The sequence below is a fragment of the Arvicola amphibius genome, chromosome 6 (genome assembly GCF_903992535.2).
Source record: "Arvicola amphibius chromosome 6, mArvAmp1.2, whole genome shotgun sequence".
Lineage (NCBI taxonomy): Eukaryota > Metazoa > Chordata > Mammalia > Rodentia > Cricetidae > Arvicola > Arvicola amphibius.
The window spans coordinates 134,965,708-134,984,958 of record NC_052052.2 but is presented as its reverse complement, the minus strand read 5'-3'; the positions used below and the strand labels follow the sequence as shown (position 1 = coordinate 134,984,958).

Genomic DNA, 19,251 nt, shown 5'->3' with positions numbered 1-19,251 from the left:
AGATGGGTGGCAGGAAGCAAGTACCATGGTAATGTATGGAGGCCAGTTTTCTCCTGTAGTTGTTATGTGGGTCCCAGGGATTAAACTCAGGTCACTAGTGGCTTCATTACACTCATTTCTAAGAACATTTTAAAGTGATACAAATTCCAATACTTAATGTATTTGTATTAGGTTTTGTGATACTGATGATCATATTAGGACTTAGGGCTTATAAATATTAAATGAGTGCCCTACCACTGAGCCACATCACCATCCTTAAACTGTTTTTTTTTAAAAAAATTATATCTAAGACATGTGATTTTTTATAGGACATATATAAATTACCCAATGTTTCTTTTCAAATACTTGTAACTTGGGCTTTCACTTGTTGATCTATTACCATCTTGAGGTTTTGCTGTGTGGTGTGAGGTGGGGTTAAAGGTTTTTCATTCCTTGAAAGTGTATCTATTTTTGCCAACACCATTTGTTGAAGCCATTATTATAAATGCCATCCTTCCCTTAAGCATTTCTTTTGCCTCTCTCAGGCTGTTGTGGTGACTTGGTTAGAAATGAAATGACCAGACGAGTGCAGAACAACTGCAGACTCTGCTGTCTTTCCTTACTCCAGGACAGCAGGGTCTACTACCATGTTACTGTAGCAAACCATCGGATCAAGAAGCCTTCATATTGATCTTCATCAGTATAGTTTTGGCCATTCTTGATCCTTTGTCTTCTGCATAGTGCTAGCAATCTGTCTCCTTCAAAAAGTCATTGACATTCTAAGTAGCCCACTGTCTTGGTATAGAAAGAAAATGTTAAACCTTTGTGAGTAATGCCACATCTAGCCATCCATCCATCCATCCATCCATCCATCCATCCATCCATCAGAACTCCCATAGTGCCACTGGCTGATGAATGAAAACAAGAAAAAAACAAACAAACAAAGAAGGAAGGACATGACTGGTCCTAGGTGCAGTGGAGGAGGAGAAGGTTGATTGTAGATATGAGGGAGAGCGTAGTCAGAGGCAGGGACATCTGGGAGAGTCCAGAGTGACATGGCCACTTCTTTCAAACACAGGAAATCTGGAAATGGGGGCAGCAAGGATGATCAAAGCAATAATACAACACCGTGTGGTAAACAGGAGAGCAGTGTAATAATGCTCAGGACACCGTGTGAGCAGAGCAGGAACATCACGGTGACAGGGAAATTAACATCTGCTCACACTTCGTGGCCAATTTCAGTCTTTTGGATGGCACAGAAAGCAAGCTTACTGTTTACTCTAGAGTGGAGGCCTGTCCGGTGTGACGCTAAAGAGCAAGGCAGAGCTCCATCAGCTTCTGTGCTCCATCAGAAGCAAGTATGACCAGTTCTGCAGCTGCCCCAGTCACAAAGGGTTTCCTACACAAGAGGCCTGTGTTTCCTGTACATATCCCGTGGTTATGTGATTTTTTTTTCCCGGGAAGAGAAACTTATCAAAGAAACCATTCCACCGGGTCTAGCTGGCAAATCCACGAGGTCTGTTGGGGTTCCTTACGGGAGGATGCAAGACTAAAAACGACTGCTTAGTTCCTGAATCTTGGGAGCTGTCCTCCTTCCTCTAAGAAGAATGACTCATGCAGAGGAACTAGCTACAGAAGACCCATATTGCACAGCCCTCTGGTAGTCTACTTTCTGGGCGGATGAGTCTTCCTTCCTGCCTTACAAAGCATTGCTTCTGCTCCCTCCGCAGCTGAACAAACCTAGTTTAACTACTCCCTTGGACCTAAGTCAAGAATTTGGGGCAATAGCCCCACAAGGCACTTTTCCTGACATATGATAAGAGCTTTAATCATCCTTTCCCTTTCATTAAATAATTCAGAAAATGGACTTATTAAAATTAAGACGAAATTTGTAACCAAATTTTTGTTGTAGAAGTAAAAAAGAGTCGATTTATGCACATTCCTACTTCCAATGGCTATTATAAAAGTTCTCTTTTCAGTTAAAAAGAAAACCAAGAAAAGGCAGAAATAAAAGCAGAAAACATTCCACTTCTCTCAATAAGGAATTCCAGCAATATGTAAAAAGTGAAAAAATAAAGTTAAAACAATATTGCCATATTTTTCTTCATTTCGACTAGGTATCATTCTCTTATGTCTATATGTTGTGTGTTCCTTACCCAGCTCCCTATCAGTTACATTGCTATCTCTTTGACATACTGGATGATGCCAATGCTTTCAGATCCATACCGGGAAGTAGATGAATGTGCCATGTAGTCATTCCTTCAGACACTCCCATCCTGCCTGCCGAAATGCCTGTTTTAACCAACATCCTCACCAACACCGTAGGAAGGAGTTTCCTAACAACCTGCAGGCATGTACCATGTAGTCATTCCTTCAGACACTCCCATCCTGCCCTCTGCAATGTCTGTGCTAACTCACATCCTCACCAACACTGTAGGAAAACATTCCCTAGCAACCTGCAGGTAGCTACTCCAGCAAAGAGTCTCTTCTTCTTCAAAAGATGCTCATCCTGTCCACCATATGTCTCCTCAGGCCTGTGACTCTTCTAACCTCTGTGAGCCTTCCTGAACCCCTAAAGTCCTTTTCCCATCTGATACCCTCTTGGTTTTACCTGCCTTTGTTGAACCTATTTTTTTTTTTTTTTTTTTTTTTTTGCCTTGGAAATTTCCTTTGTAACTTTGACAAAGCATTAGCTAACTGTGCTTGTTTGGGTCTTTTTTTGCCTTCTTTACTGTGCACCCATTTGTTTGTATTTATACCAAGCGTCATCATGCTATTTAAAGAATTGTGTTTAATTATACTCCCATCCCACTTAATTGTATTAAATCTACTTTTAACAGAGGAAACACACTGAATTGTACAGAAAAAAAATTAAAGTTCAAACAAATGTTTCTTCATAAGAGATATAATTTCCTAACGGATCCTTCCGAAATTAGTTCAAATTACGAAACCAATTAAACATAAAGTAATAATGTACTTTTAAATTATATTTTAATTTAGATGGTGTCAATTAACGGTGAGAGACCAACACACTAAATCACGATCATTTTCTTTCTTTTTCTCCTTCAACACTCAAATGTCATTTTTCTTACAGTGATTTTTGGTCCTGCCTTTGCAGGCTTTAAAATTCATTCTGTACTATAGTGTGGATGATGCTAAAGTGTGCTTTTCCTGGAGTTTATGTTGTTATGTTGTCTGAAATTCCTCCTGACTGGGACTCTATGCTGCCTGCCCCTATCCTTGTAAAACTTGGCAGTGCCTAATGTCATTAAGACACCTTTCTCTCGGGACTATGTAAATATTGATTAACAATATTTTGTCACTGAATGATACTGTGGAGAAATCTTAAGACAGCCCAGTTCTCTCAGTTTTTGCTTATTTGCACTATGTATCTAGATGACCAGGCAATCTTTTCTTTAGTTAAAATTTAAATTGAACATAGGAGCACCGGACTGAGCTCCCAAGGTCCTGATGAGGAGCAAAAGGAGGGAGATCATGAGCAAGGAAGTCAGGACCGTGAGGAGTGCGTTTACCCATTGAGATGGTGGGACAGATCTAACGGGAGACCACCAAGTCCAGTTGGAATGGGACTGATGGAACAGGGGACCAAACCGGACTCTCTGAATGTGGCTGACAGTGGAGGAGGACTGAGAAACCAAAGGCAACAGCAATGAGCATGAACTCTACAGCATAGACGGGCTCACTGTGAGCCTTGTCAGTTTGGTTGCTCACCTTCCTGGATTTAGGGGGAGCTGGGAGGACCTTGGACTTAACATAGTGAAGGGAACCCTGATGGCTCTTTGTCTTGGAGAGGGGAGGAGTGGGGGTATGGGTGGAAGGGAGGGGAGGGAAGGGGGAGGAGGAGGGGAGAAGATGGAAATTTTTAATAAAAAAAAATGAGAAAAAAAAGAAAAAAAATTTAAATTGATTATGAGTTCTAGGTAAGGGACCTGTGTCAAACTGCAGACCAAAGATGACTCTCTTGATTACGGTCATGCCTTTGGTTTCATTTTGAGGGGTCTCTACTTTAAGGACACTATTTACCTTTGTTCTATATCATCTGTGTCCCTGAGAGCTCTTAGCTTCTCTTTAGCAACTTCTTCTGTATCTCCATTAGCATTTTCTACGATATCTCCCTTCTCTTTGTCATCATCTGTTTGCTTTTAACACTCTCTACTCTGTATCTTGAAGTTAATGATGTATTATTATTTCAGAAATCATATTATTTGGCCATCCACTTGTCCCTCAAGTTAATAGGCTGCGAGAAAAGGCTTTATGCTCCTTAGTTTTCTTTTATATATGATACTCTCTCTTCTTTCCCCTCTTCCTGCCAACTAGGTCTCCTGTTCTTCTGTCTGTGCTTTATTTATACACAGTTCTTTTTGGTATTTTATTTGCCCTGATAGATGAAATCTGACTCTTCTCCACCTAAGATGGAGTTTGTTTCTCCTCAGATCTGCAGTTCTGAGGGTAGCGGAGCTCATGGTCTACTAGGAAATGCATGGGAGACTGGAGCAGGGAAGGGCAATGCGCTGAGGAGAGCGACCATCTTCTTCTTCTTTTAAGATTCCATTAGCTTTCTCATGCAGAAGTTAAAGGTATAGAGCTCATTCCTGTGAGGAGACACTCTTGGGTTTTCTAATATTTCCATATTATCATCACAGAATATCTGTCTCTTTTGATATGTGACCCTTTCCCACACATTCTTTTCCACAGAAATTGTTTCCATTTCTTTGGTCAGAATATAGATATAGAATAGCATTATAGTTTCAGATTATAAAATAAAGATGAAAAATTGCAGAGTTGTGTTGCTTCAGCAGTGTGGCTTCTGAAGAACCGGTGGGTAGATTGGAATCTGGGACCTGCTGCTTTCCTGGGCCACTCACTGTCCTCAATCGGCTCTGGTCACTGGGTGGTAGAGTTTCTTGCATTATCTTATAACATTGATGTCACTGGTAATAACTTTGGGGGGAGGTCTACTTCCTCATTTCTCCAATTCTGTAGACATGATAAGGAAATTTAACTTTTATTAATTTATTTTTTAATTATTTTATGTGTATAAGTGTTTTACATGCATGTATGCCCATGCACCATGTGGATGCAGGGCCCACAGAAACCAGAAGAAGGCGTTAGATTTCCTGAAGCTGGAGTTACAAATGGTTGTCAGCCAACAAGTGGGTGCTGGGAATTGAACCCTGGGTCCTCTGGAAGAGCAGTCAGTATTCTTAATCTCTGAGCCATCTCTCCAACCCCTAGGATGGAAATTTAAGGCATCCATATTAACATTAAAGATCACTTCTAGTTTGTAGCTCCAGGTTTGAATTGTGTGCTAGACCACCAATGACTCAAAACCATGACATTGGATTCTGCCCCGTCTAACCTTGAGTTCACAACAGGTTGCTACAACAACCAACTCTAGAAAGTAAAAATCCCAGCATGCCCTTGGATTTTGTTGTCTAGAAGGGGCTATTTTACTTTAACCCTTTTCATCTGCCACTGAAGACGTATCTCTCTCAGTGTCTGAGCTCCTTAGAAATCAATGTTCTAATTAGAACACAGTAGCTAATCTGGCCAAATGCTAATAAGTGAGAATTGTGATTTATCTAGCAACAAGGGCAGCATTCCACATTAACAATTAAATGGTCTGTAGGGAAGGGGGCTATTTATTTCTTACTCTTCTCCCTAGCTGTTTGGGTTCAGCTTGTGCTATTAGTCACCTTCTATTTAATGGCTATTTATCTGAAAATCAGACATCAGAAACACAGTTTTGGGACCTTTGCCTCAGGGATCCATAGACTCTATTCGACTTTTCAGTGACAACATGCTGCCCCTCCACAGAGGCCAGACCGTATCGCAGACAGTCCCCATGTTCTATCAAAGTAGTCGTGGAATTTTCTGCTCCAGAATAGGACCAGAAGGGTAGGCTGAAGTCGAAGTTTGCATCAAAGGCTTGAGCTGGCTGGCGGAGGTCTTTAAGAAACTTGGAAACTTTTCATTCTTTCCACGTTCAACACACTAACAAAGTACTGCCTAAAAGCCTCCACTCTCACCTGCACAGACACCAAGTCAAAGGAGGGAAATTGCACTCCACCCAACACTGACTACTTACATGAGAATTTTTTAGCCAGCTCCAATAGCATCTCCTCTGCCAAACCCCAAACAACCCGACCGCCCTCCAACCCAGCTGATTCTCCTCTCCTTTGAGCTCTACCTCGATGTGTTTCTGTCTTCCTCGCATCAGAATTTGCTTCCACCTGATTGGCCCCTGTTTCTCCTGAGGAAAAAGCCTTAAGCATATTCGATGTACAGAGCCTACGTGGTTGTTGGATATGGCCCTGATGATTGAACAGTTTTGGAGTGCCAGTTCTTTTTTCAGACCTGCTGGAAGTTAGACACACATATTCTCACAGATTGAATCTCTGTTTCCAAAGAACTCTTGAAACATTTCAGAATAAGAGTCCTTTCCAGTCAAGCACAGCAGGCTAGATGGAGAAGTCCAGCAGGTTGCGAGGCTTGGGGGCAGCAGGCCTGTGAAGCAGCCAATATGTAAAGACCCGCCACGCGTTCATCTTTCTTCTACAGCTTCCATAATCTAATCACCCAGCGTCTGTGTTAATTAATTAATGGCTTTCGCTGTCGTCCGGACCAACACTTCTTGAACTAATGTGCTTGTAAACAACCTGTGGATTGTGCTTTAGAGTGCAGATTCCTTCCCTGTAGGCCCAAGAGGAGTGCGATAGCATGCCTCTCTGATGAGCTCAGCTGATGCTTTCACTGCTGATCCCCAAACCACACTCTGGGTATTCAGATTCCCTGCCCTGCCAGTTACGAGGCAGCACCCACTTGGGAAAGAACTCCCTCTGTTCCTCACCTGGATTCTGGCTACAGGTAAACTGATGAAAGCTCCATTCAAGGAGGAAGATTCAGCAGTGTGTTCGCCCCCCCCCCCCCCAAAAAAAAAACCATGCTATTCAACTACACTGTTCACTGTTCAACTACACTTGATAACACTGCTCGGGAGAGTCTTGATCATCAGATCTTCCCTTTGCACACTTTGGTCTTCCATCATTACCCTTGGTAATAAGATGATAAACTGACCAGGGATGGAAAGTGTTTTCACCATGCAGGATATATTGAAGACACTGGGAACCTCAGCTTGCTCCATGCCAGTCTGGGAAAGGTGACCTTCTAAATGACCCTTTCTTCTTTTTCACCTCTCATGGCCTCATTTAGGTGAATGCCAAGGATGATGAAGGTGTCCTAGTTGGATCATGGGACAATGTCTATGCCTATGGCATCCCTCCATCGGCCTGGACAGGAAGTGTTGACATTCTACTAGAATATAAGAGCTCTGAAACACCCGTCCGATACGGCCAGTGCTGGGTTTTTGCTGGTGTCTTTAACACATGTAAGTATCCGATACAGTAATGATTTTTAACACAAAAGAAATTTCACTTCAAGTCATTTTATCTATAACCTGGCAAGGAGACTTAAAAGCTCCCATTGGCTCTATAGAATTTATGGGTGACTATTCTGGGATATAGTCAATGCATAATTAAATTGTGCTGGGTCAAATATGCTCACAGTCTCTCAGACTGCAGAATCTTTATGGCAAGAATGATAGACTATCTCCTGCGTGATCCATCATTTGACGCCCAGAGCAGTGGAGGGTTGAAGGGGCTACGGAAGGAAACGGGGAAATCGTGAGCCATTTCAAACATGTCTTTCAAAGAGTAAAGAAAAATTAAAATAACAAATAATAAGGAAAGATATGTTATGATTTTTCTTGAAACAGTCTACAAATATGCTTATTTGTTTATTGATGAGGTGTTTAGTACATGCTTAAGAGCTTGTCCTAGATTTGAAAGGGACAGTCAGGTCACTTCATCTTCCCCTTTGCCTGTCAGTCTCAGGGAGCCAGACCAGGCAGGGATCAGTTCTCACGGCGCATCTTCACCTCCCCAGCTACCCTTCTGGTGTGAAGTCCATCCAACATCCAACCTGCAGAGAAAAGAAAATGAGGACAGGCAGTTTTCTTGAGTCTTCTGCATCATTTTACCAAAGAGCACTTGCCTTGCTTGGCCCAGGCAGTGTCACAGTTAGTGCAGTGGACAGTTTGCAAACTCTGTTTCGCTGTCTTCACCGTGGGAAGCGATTGCAGTCACACGCTGTCCCTGTCACCCTGGAGAAACCTTACGTTCAAGTCAGAGTGTCCTTTCTGCCACTCATTAATAAAGAGTGCTTTGCCTAGTTAACAGTTTTTAATAAAACATTTTTTAAAATGAGAGTCTGGGGGACATAGGCTTGGGAAAGGATACTGTTGTAAATAATTGTGAGACACATCTATTTTAGCACAAAGTTGTGACAGACCAGGACCTAGTCCTGTTCCACACAAACAGAAATGACATTTTCTTTCATTTGTTGTCATTTCCCATGGCACGGCCTGCAGAAGAATATTTTCTGAGCCGTTTGACTATATGCAAGGATTAGAGAACATTCATTTCTTGGGAGCAACTGCCTTCCGGGAGACTGGTCCTGATGTCAGACAGAAGCCTGAGCCATTGTGGAGGAAGCTTGGATGGACTGTGTTCTGAGGGACTTTAAAGCCAGGGCACGGAGAGGAAGTCGCTCCCCTGAACTCATTTCAGGAAATTGTTAAAGACCTCAGTGCTTCCCACGTCTAAATCTCTAATCTAACCTAATATTCAGCTACTGCTGTAGCTCAATACCTCTGGGCTTAGTCCCAGATAAGACAGTGAAACCTTGCATCTACATATGCTGTTTGCATAAAGGAAGTTTGTTCTCTGTGCCTGAGAACAGGCTCTGGCAGTTAAAGTATGCAAAGGTAGATTTGCACTGTAAAGAGTTCACAATACAAACTTGTATTGGTAGGAGGAACTGGTACCCCAAAGTCAGTCTTCCCCTGTCTTAAACTGAGAGGAAGGCAGACCCTGACATAAGTCCCCTTCAGGAATAATGTGAACCAGTGTCCAACAGTTCCCATTAGAATCCGCCGGGAACAGACCATGAGTGCCCATCCTTGTACTGGTCAACAGAGGTTGCAGAGGAGTGGAGAAGTGAGAAGCCAGGGGTGGCTGTCACCCTGCTGTTTGGTGACTGAAGCCAAGTCATTTAAAGGACAAGACACAGAGCTCCACTTAACTCACATTTGGACTTCCAAGGTTGTTCTGTTGAAAGGGCTGGATAGTCTTTGTTAAAATAAAAAAAAAAAAATGCTAAGTTATTCTGATGGAAGGGAGGGGAAAAGCAAGCCAAGTCATTAATCTTGAAATTGTCAGCTGAATTATTTCCAATGAGCCCTGATGTCTGTCGTCCTGGGAGTCAGAGAGGGCATTTGGATTAAGCTTAATCAATAGGTGCATATGGCAAGAGATGCACCCAGGTAATTTATTAGCTACCGAGTCCAGTGACTCTGTGGTGCACTCCGCACAGAGTGTTCCAAGAGCAAATTTCATCCGGAAGTAGCGTGCCCCACTGAGGGGTTTTTCTAAAAGCTATGTTTTCTGAAAATCCCCTGTACGAGATTTAAATTACTGCTCCTTTGATGACACTGTGGTTAGGAAGTAAACTACTAAGTAGCATGTGACTTCCATTATGAATGATCTCCTTGGCACCTGTCCATGGTTCCAAAAACATAGTCTCTCTCCAGCTCTCAAGGGACTGAACAAGTCACACTTCTTGGGTGTGGAGCACCCGAGGAAGGGCCTTTTCATGTTGGGAAGCAGGAGAGCCCCACAGAGGGAAGGACTTTTCTCTGTGCTTCTCTAGAGGATTGATGTGATTGTTTCCACCTACAGTTTTAAGATGCCTTGGGATCCCAGCACGAGTCGTTACCAATTATTTCTCAGCCCATGACAATGATGCCAATTTGCAAATGGATGTCTTTCTGGAAGAAGATGGGAACGTGAGCTCCAAACTCACCAAGGATTCAGTGTGGTGAGTCTGACTTCCAATGGTGTGGGCTGGTGTTGGGCAAGCAGGCCATTCCACGCGGGTCTCAACATGGATTCTGACAAGTATTTCTCTCTTCCATTTTAAGGACCTTTCAGCATCAAGGGCATAAATGTCTTATTGTCACAGATTTTTTTTAAGTGGTGAATGGGAAATGTTACTGAGCATACAGTTTGGGTCCTAGAGATAAAAGACAATCATCCATCTATATGAGAACAGTCATCACAGGCAGCCATGGGCATAGCTAATTCACAGGCCTGGTTGGTTCCTCTGTATGGTATATGAATACTGTGGTTGATGGGGACTGTAACCAACAGTCACATCTACCCATAATTTCCTGTGCACCAGTTTATGTGTTTGTATACTCTTACCTGTTCTAACAGTTATATCAAGTGATCGACACAAGAGCTCTCCTTTACAGATGAAGAAACTGAGGCCCAAAGAGATTTTTCTCAAGGTCACATATCTCATAAACTAACAATACACTCCATCTTCTCCAATTCTTAGCCCTACCTATTTTTACTTCTGAAGTATGGGATTCCTCCTTGAGTATAGGCTTAAACTTGGCCTTGATGGTGTGCCCAGATTTCATTTAGAGATCAAGATGGGGAAGGGAGACACTGCTTCCGAACACTAGCTTCATGTGTCTTTCACTGCCTTGGAGTTCAGTACCAGAAGCTTGCTTTCCTATAGAGTGAGCGCCCAAAGAGGCTGTGCTTGCCACGGAGAACCCATCGTTCTGATGTAGCACCCTTACCTTCCTCCTCCGGGTCCAAATAGAGGAAAGTCTATGTGGGATGAAACTGGGATGGAATTTGAGTTGTCACCAAGCACTGAACTGGGTGACATTTCCAAGCCAGAAATGAGTAGTCATCCTTTGTAAGTCATTGAGCTAAAATGCTGTCAATAGTGAAAGCTCCCAGATGGGGGTGGTGGGAAGTTACGAGCTCATTTTTAAGAGAAGTTAAAAGTTCGCTGCACCTGAGAAAGCCTCACTGTGGGCACGGATTGGCTTCGGGAGCAGCACGAACTCACTAGGACCTGTAAGTGACCACTAGAGAGTGTTGAACGATGGAAGTGGCTGAAACACCCCCAACTCACAGCATCAGATTACCATGAATGGAAAATAGAGCCTCTTAGCTGAAGGAATGAGTTGAGACAGGGTGCTGGAAGGCTTGGGCAAGATAGAGCCTGGCCCCTGGAAACCCAACAGCAATTTAAAGGGCTGTTTAAGTCAGTGGAATTGCAGTTGACAGCCCTGTCTGTCTAAATGGCCAAAACATCAGCCCCTAAAGTTCACTGTCAATGGTAATGGCAGGATGAGAATTATTTTATTTTCTCTGTAGTACTGGAACACACGCACACACACACACACACTATCTCTTTATATAGGCACCTTCAGCCTCCCAGCTCCTTTATCCAAATACTCCCATAGGTTCCCTATGAGGAACCTACCATAAGTGCAATGAGGCCCTAAATACGGTTGGTATAAAGTCATGAGGTGGACTGTTTTTGCTGCTGCCATCCCTTCATCTCTGACACTTCTGAGTCCTGTTCCCTGTCTCAGAGCCTTCCTCCAGTATTTCCCCCAACCCATAAGCCCTTGATCCTAGTCTGATCTGCTATAATCCCAGTGTACACAGTGCCCTAGGTTTCCCTTTCCTCGTCAGATAAAACTCGGGGGTTTCAGTGTATGGAGACAAGGCATCTCTTTAACAGTGGCCTGTGATACCCTAACTCAGGACACACCCAGACTCCAAGGACAGGGACGAAAGGACTCAGCATCTTGGTTCTACAGCAGACCGGCTGTGTGACCTTGAGAAAGGCAGACTTTCTCCGTGCCTCTCTCCTCCTCTAAAGCAGGAAGGACTAAATTGCCAACTTCACTCAGGGCAGAGCCGAGTGTAGCAGGTGCCTAATGAACACTGGCTGCTGGGATCGCCGTCTTTATTAGATGCACAGCTGGAGTCTCGGGAAGGCAATATGCTTCCATCCTCCGGAGTACCTTCGCACACTCAAAAGAGAGGGGTGCGCGGTGTCCTGAGATGACTGGTACCTCTGTGACTTGGGGGTCTTTTAAAGAAAAGGCAGACACTTGTCAGGCTTGCACAAATACCAGGGTACTTTAATGCGTGTTCCAGGAAGCCAGACTGTGTCAAGGACTCTCCTTGTTTGAGGTGCTGGTAAGGACTGTCCTGGACACGTCAACCAGGATGCAGCCATCACAGCCACTTCCCCACATCAAGCTTTGGGTTAAGCTGTTGTTTGCTGTTTGTCTTTAAGGAAATGACTTCACTTCTCTGTGTCTGGGGTCTTTATCATCATCCCAGCAGCTTCCACTTCCTAGCGGAGGGAGTGACCGTGACGAGGAACTCAATGAGGCTGTCTTGAGCACGTCTCACTCCCACACCCTAAATCTGAACTGTTACGCCATCCAGCACTTCATGTGTCCATGCAGAGAATTCCACACCTGCTCTCATGTGAGAATCGGAATCACCACAGAACACACTGAAATAGGCCACACGGAATCACCGTCCGATGGTGTGCGAGGTGTATGACGCCAAGGTCTAGTCAAGTCTAGATTTGGGTTCTCCCTCCAAGATACCTTACTATGTATATGCAAATGTTACAAAATCTGAAAAGATCCGGGAACTCTGGCCCTGGGATAGTGTTCTTAGTCTATACTGACTAGTGCCAGGGCTGATGCTGGTTACAGCAAGGCTGGCCAGTGGCAGGAAGGAAGGTTGATCTGTGGACTGGGCGAAGAGACTGACGCTAAGCAGAGACTAAAGAGTGGGTGGGAACGTTTGCTGAGCATCGTCTGACTACTCAGACAGAGGCCACTCTTGACCTAGGCAGTTTTCTAGGTTCTGAGGAACCAGCAGCCTCGCCCAATCCTATGGACTCACCTCCCTCATGGACTCCAATGTCCCCATCAAAGGATCCTGCCCCAACCTGACTTCTCACTCCTGTACTCGGTGTCAGCCCCTCCCCTCTTTCAGGAAAGGAACCCAAAAGGATGGATGCTCCACTTTTCTCTCGACCCTTTGACACTTTGGTCCCAAAGTCCATGGACAGTACTAACCTGATTTGTTTAACTTAGGACTCTGTGACCTAGGGCATCTCCCTTTCAGAATCCACCCGGGTTTGTGAATACGAAAATCAGGAACCAGCCCAGCAGAGCCTTTCTGAGAACAGGCTCAGGAATATGCAAGGGGGGGGGGGGTGGAGCACCAAGGACAGGCAGTTTAGCTTCCTACTTCCTGTTTGCTGTCTTAGGTCCCTCATGATAGACAGTCTCCCTTGAGGGTGCCTGGAGGAAATGCTGCATGTAGGGGAGGCACCTGTGAGTCACTGTAGGCAGTTTGCTAAAATGGCTGACCCAGCACCTTACTGCTGCATTATGGGAAGTGTGAGGGCCTCTCTGTGAGCGAGAGTTGTTCATGCTCGGTCAACATGGCAGCTTTACTGGGCTTTACAAGAGCTGTTTGGCCACCTCATGATTTGCAGGTCACAGTGGAGTTGGAAACAATTTTAAAAGACAGAGATGGTGACTCTAACTGGGTCAGGAAAGGTACTTCACAGCAGGGCTGCCCTCCTGCCTGTGCAGGTGTCACCCTGTGTCCCATGGCTAGAATGAGTGGAGTCTGGTTTGAGGACTCTGGGTGCCCTTCTTGGCTTCTACCAGTCAGAATGCCGCTCCCATCAGGGAACAGTGTCTGGTATCTTACTTTTGGGAGGGGGGTGTTTAGTTTAGTTTAGTTTTGTTTTTTTTTTTTTACTTCATCCAGCAGCATGCAGGGCATGGAGCAAGTGCGGAGTAAACAGTTTCATGTGGGAAGCCAGTAAAATGCTCAGCAAATGAATGAACATCATTTTCTCATCCTGCAAACCCTACGGCACGTAACTGTCTCCGGACCTCAGGTACTGCTGAGGCTCTGGGACAAAGTAGTCATGCTCAGTGCCCTTGAGAAGCTCCCCAGTGTTTGTCAGGAGACAGCACATATAGAACGCCCTCCATAAAATGCAAGGAGGCTCATGATATGCACTGGGAAACAGAGAGACCTGAGGGAGATTTTTTTATTCTCAACACAGGAAAGCAAGGCTGCTCTCATGGGAAGTGGCCATGGAGTCAGTCATTATCCTCCTGCAAACTAAGGAAATGCCTTTAGTCCACAGATGGAAGCCAGGGCTATGTCACTAAAGGTCCAAGGGCTGAACTGAAATGGCCAGACATTTACTGCTTCTGGGACCAGGGAGGGACCTGCATGCAAGGGTTATCGGTTATTATGAGATAGGTATTAGACATTCAGTCCATTTTCACTCTCATGGAGGGGCCTTTGTAGTCTTTCCTGCATGTCAGCTAGAGCCTCTTACTTCATGCCACCCTCTGAAGGGGATAATGCCCCCCGCCAGCACTCAGGAGCAGTTAGTTCTTGCTCACAGGGCTGAGACTGAGTGGCTGTTACCTAGGTGTCATCGCCTCTCCTCTACCCCCATAGTGCTGGCCTGTTATGCCCTCTGCCTCCTTAATGCAACCCAGCCCTTGCTTTCTGATCTGCTTTAGAGGCTCCAACTGTGAACATCCTCCCAGAGTCTCTCTTAGATCCAACCATCACTACCCATGGTACAGTAACCCTTGACTGTCCGTATCCCAGAGCTTCCCTCCCACCCACTCCAGCATTCTCCTTGAGCTAGGGGAAGCACAGTTGCCCCCGGCATAGCCATGGTTCCAGTTACCACTGTTGACTTTACAATGAGGCAAAGGCACTTCACGATTTAAACTTGACCTTTTCCAGAGCCGGCAAGCTCTGATAGGATCCTCTCTTGTGACCCTGGCCTGAGGCAGATGATCATTGCTCTGGGCTGGACATGCTGCCACACAGGGAGAAGGGCCCACACTCCCCAGTGCAGATGCTCGGCTAGTTAGCAAGAGAGATTTCACATTTAGGTGTTTTTAACTTAAGCGTATTCTCTAGAGAAGGAGACGGAATGTACATACTACAGACATGTAGTATAAAAGAAGGTTTACTAGAATGAACTCACTATGTCCAGTATATACATGTGACATTGCCATCTACAAAGTTTATGCTCTAGTCTCTCTCTCTCTCTCTCTCTCTCTCTCTCTCTCTCTCTCTCTCTCTCTCTCTCACACACACACACACACACACACACACACACACATATACACACATGCACACATACACAAATGTACACACACACACAGAGGGCAGATATTCAGAAAGACATTCATAAACATAAAATAATTTTTAACAAAGTCACAATATTTTAAGTAAGATGTTATTTTGTGTTGGTTCACATTTGAAACTACCTGAACAGCTTGTAACTCTCAGGCCATGGTTGGACAAGCCTGACACAGAGGAGGCTAGGTAGTCCAATAGTGGCCATGTGCGTCCTGAAAAAGCTTAGAACCCAGTAGTTGTTGAGTCTGTGAAGCAGAATGTCTCAGTGTCCTCAATCTGGCACCGAAGACCTGGGCAATGCTTATAGAGTCACTGGTACCCAGTCTGCACTAGCAGGCAAAAGAAGTCACATAGAAACCTATTCTTTCATAAGTTAAACTCTCTCTCTCTCTCTCTCTCTCTCTCTCTCTCTCTCTCTCTCCAGTACACACACACACACACGCACGCACACACACACACACAGTGTAAGGTAGTATGAATAGATCTGACACTAATTACCCAGAAGACCTTGGACAAGCTGCTCATCATCTGGAGACCTTTACGTTCTCATATGCAAATGCAGTACATCAGTATTAATGAGCTGTAGAGCCCCTCCCAGCTTCAGAAATAGCTTTATTTTAATAAGTTATGCTGTTCTTCTATGCGGGCCTTTTCTGTATAGTTCAGCGTTGTCTGTCGCTTGCTTTGTGTGACGACTACAAATGTGCACGTGGCCAGGCTGTGGCCAGTTCACGCATACCGAGGAGCCTCTGGGTAAAGTGACCTCACATCAGTTCCCTGGAGGAAATAAGAAAGGAAATATTGACCTTCCTTCACTACTATCTGGAAAAAGCACAGTTGTATTGTCTGTGGTTTTCACTTCCATGTGCCAGTCTCTCTGCAGCAGACATGTTAATTTATAAACTACGCCCTGGCAGAGCAAGCCCTGGTGTCCTGTCTGGAGGCTCATCCTCCTATAGTTAATGCCCGTTACACCCTACATGGTGGTCTATGCAACACAGGCACATTTTACATCAGCTTAGATGTGTTGTATATTCCTGTAAGCTGGACTCTCATATTGCTGTATCATCTTCAGTTTCAATCACCGTGGAAAATAGAATGATCTGAAAATAAATTCCAAATAAAATAGTATAGAAGAAAAATCCTGAATATAGACTGAACTGCTTAAAGATGTCGGAGGCTTTGTAAAATTAGCTCATCATGCATCCGAGTTACTAATTCTGAAACTGTATCCACGATGTTTGTTTTCAAACATTATCTTCCTAGCCATATTTTTGGCCAACTCGCTCTTCTGACGATCAGCAGGAGCTACCCCGTGAGCTCTGTCATTTGCAGACTGGGAATGTACAGCGAACAGGGACCACCGCGTGAAGCAAAGGACTTGCAGTTACTTGCAAATTTACCTCCAAAGAAGAAAATACTGTGGGCCACTTTCTGTGCATCAGCCATTGCTCTAAGCAATGACATATTTGACCTGTGAAGTTCTTACCTGCTTCTCCGGGGGTTCCTATCATTGTCCTCATTTAAAGATGAGGAAACAAGCACAGAACTTGACCAAGGTCCCAGTCAGTAAGTGTCAGATTGAACTGCAACCCCATGGACCTAAACTGAGAATGATTTCATATATATATATATATATATATATATATATATATATATATATATATATATATAAAATCATTGGACAATAACTCAGAGATATGGAATCTGCTCTTTGGAGGTACACAACTCAGTATTCTTACTATCTTCAACGCTGGGCAACCCTCACTATCCAGCACGTTTTCATCACTCCCAAAAGAAACCTTCTCATTCCTCCAGCCACTGCCAACTGCTAGCTTTTTCTGTTCTGTGGAGGTGCCCGGTATGGACATTTCATGTTCATGGAATCATACACTGTGTGGCCTTTCATGGCTGATTCCCTCCACAGATAATGCTTCTCATGGCTCATCCATGTTGGATTACATTGCAAGACTTATTCTTTTTAACTGATGAATGCATTTCCCTCTATGGATAAAGCACATTTGATGTAGCTGTTCCTCAGCTGTGCTTTGGAATTGCACTAGGGCCTTCTATGAATAACCCACGCTGATTGCCACGTAAGCGTCTTTGTGAGAGTGTATGTTTCTAGTTCTCTTAGAATCAACATAGTTAGCATGGTTTGGCCATACAGTAACATTATGTCTAACTGTTTGAGAAACTGACAAACTTTTCTCCAAATCAGTCCCCACTGTTCTACGTTATTACCAATAGAGCACGAGGGTTCCAACTTCTCCACATCTTTGCCAAAAATGATGGTTTTCTTGGGTTTGGTTTGGTTTTTAATTTGTTACAGCCATCCTAGTGAGCATGAAAGGGTATGGTAGATTTTAATGTCCATTCCTCTGTGGAATGATGATGTTGAATAACTTTTCTATTTTACTGTACGTGTATAATTTTTGGCAAAAATAGTCATTTAAACCCCTGTTCCGTTTTAAAATTGGGTTGTCAATCACTGCATTATAACTGTAGTTGCGTATTCTGGATGCAAATAAGCATTTCTCTAATCTCTGGGCTGTCTCTTTCATGTCATTAGTGGTTTATTTAAAAGCAGAAAAATAAGCGTTTATCAAAGCCCTCTTACATTTTTCTCTTTGGTTGCTTATACTTCATTATAATGTGTAAGAGATCATACAGTTCAAGATTAGAAATATTTACCCCTCTTTATCTTTTTGAGTTTTCTAATTTTAGATCTTATAACTGAGTCTAGGACCCAGTTTAAATTAACTTCTACTCAGTAAGAAGGGAAAAGAAAAAAATAAGGGGAAAGTTCAGAAGAGTTGCGTCTAGCTGTTGTAGAAAAACCAGGCTACAGGTAGAACTCCTTATACCAAGTGATCACTGAGTCCAAAGAATAAGAACAAACCCCAAGTTTAGAACTTTTCGAGCAGTGTCTAGAACAGCGTAATAATAACAATGGGAGTAGAAGGAGCTTTGAGGGTGTTCAGCCCTGTCCTCTTCTCTTTGCTGAACTAGTTCTAGGCTGTATACGTTCACAGCTACTGAGGCTGCTTTCAAGACTACCATGGAGATTGGCAGAGGGGGGTGAAAAAAAAGAACCACAAAGCTCAGGGCGCTTACCAAGACCGACATGATTGTCTTGAATAAATGTTGTTTAGCTTGTGGCAAATCCCTTGCTCATTACTGGAGTTCTACAAGAGTTGTTCCGTTTTTCTCCCTGATGTTACTGTTACCATTCTGCCATTGTGGAAATGCTTCCCAAAGTGTATTCTTGTAATTGTTTTTTTTTTTTTTAATGTGCATGGGTATTTTTCCTACATGTATGACTTTGCACCCAATCCTGCCTAGTGTTCACAGAAACCAGAAGAAGCCACGGTATTCCCTGGGACCAGAGTTACAGATAGATAGCTATGAACTGCCGTATAATATAGGTGTGGGAAACTAAACCCAGGTTGTCTGGAGAACAGCCAGTGCTTTTAACCACTGAGATCTCTTCCGCCCCCACAGTCTATTCCTAACACTCCTTATATGGATCCAAATGAAGGAATCCACCAGACCCTCAAAGGGGTTATATTTTATAGGGATATTTTTAGCATATAATTTAGTCTTCTTACATATATATTTTGAAATATGTAATGCACAGTAATGAGTCACTTAATGAGGAGGATGCCTTCTGGGAAATACATTATTAGATTATTGCGTTATTCAAATATCATGGAGCACACTTGCACAATCAGAGACACTACAGGCCAGTCAGTTAAAGTGACCTTGTAACGCCATCAGGACATGGTAGATGCGGTCTGTACATGCCGCTGGTATGAAACAGTATACCACTTAACAGTAAACTTCGACTCCTTTTATTTATTCTCTGATGAGGGCTGAGAGCTATATTAATTGGGTACAAAGGTAAGTATTTAGAAGGCAGTTTTCTACTGTGCACATTAAACAAAATAATAGTAGTCCTCCTTTAGGAGCCTATAGCCACAGGTTCTCTGTCGATTGTCCAGTGCCAAGCATAAATTCTGTACTGTGGAGCAGGCCTTAAATCTGATGAGAAAGTAGATGGTTATCCCAATAGCAATCATTCCACTCTTGAATC

At 43.7% G+C, this 19,251-nt stretch overlaps 1 protein-coding gene across 1 annotated transcript in view; it reads left to right on the top strand.

The window, feature by feature from the left end:
• The window catches only part of F13a1 (coagulation factor XIII A chain), a 154,924-nt gene that overhangs the window by 72,004 nt on the left and 63,669 nt on the right, over nucleotides 1-19,251 (top strand). The window contains exons 7-8 of the mRNA XM_038334077.1: nucleotides 7,213-7,387; nucleotides 9,798-9,936. Of these exons, the coding sequence (XP_038190005.1) occupies nucleotides 7,213-7,387; nucleotides 9,798-9,936 (314 nt within the window). The remainder of the gene's footprint in view (nucleotides 1-7,212; nucleotides 7,388-9,797; nucleotides 9,937-19,251) is intronic.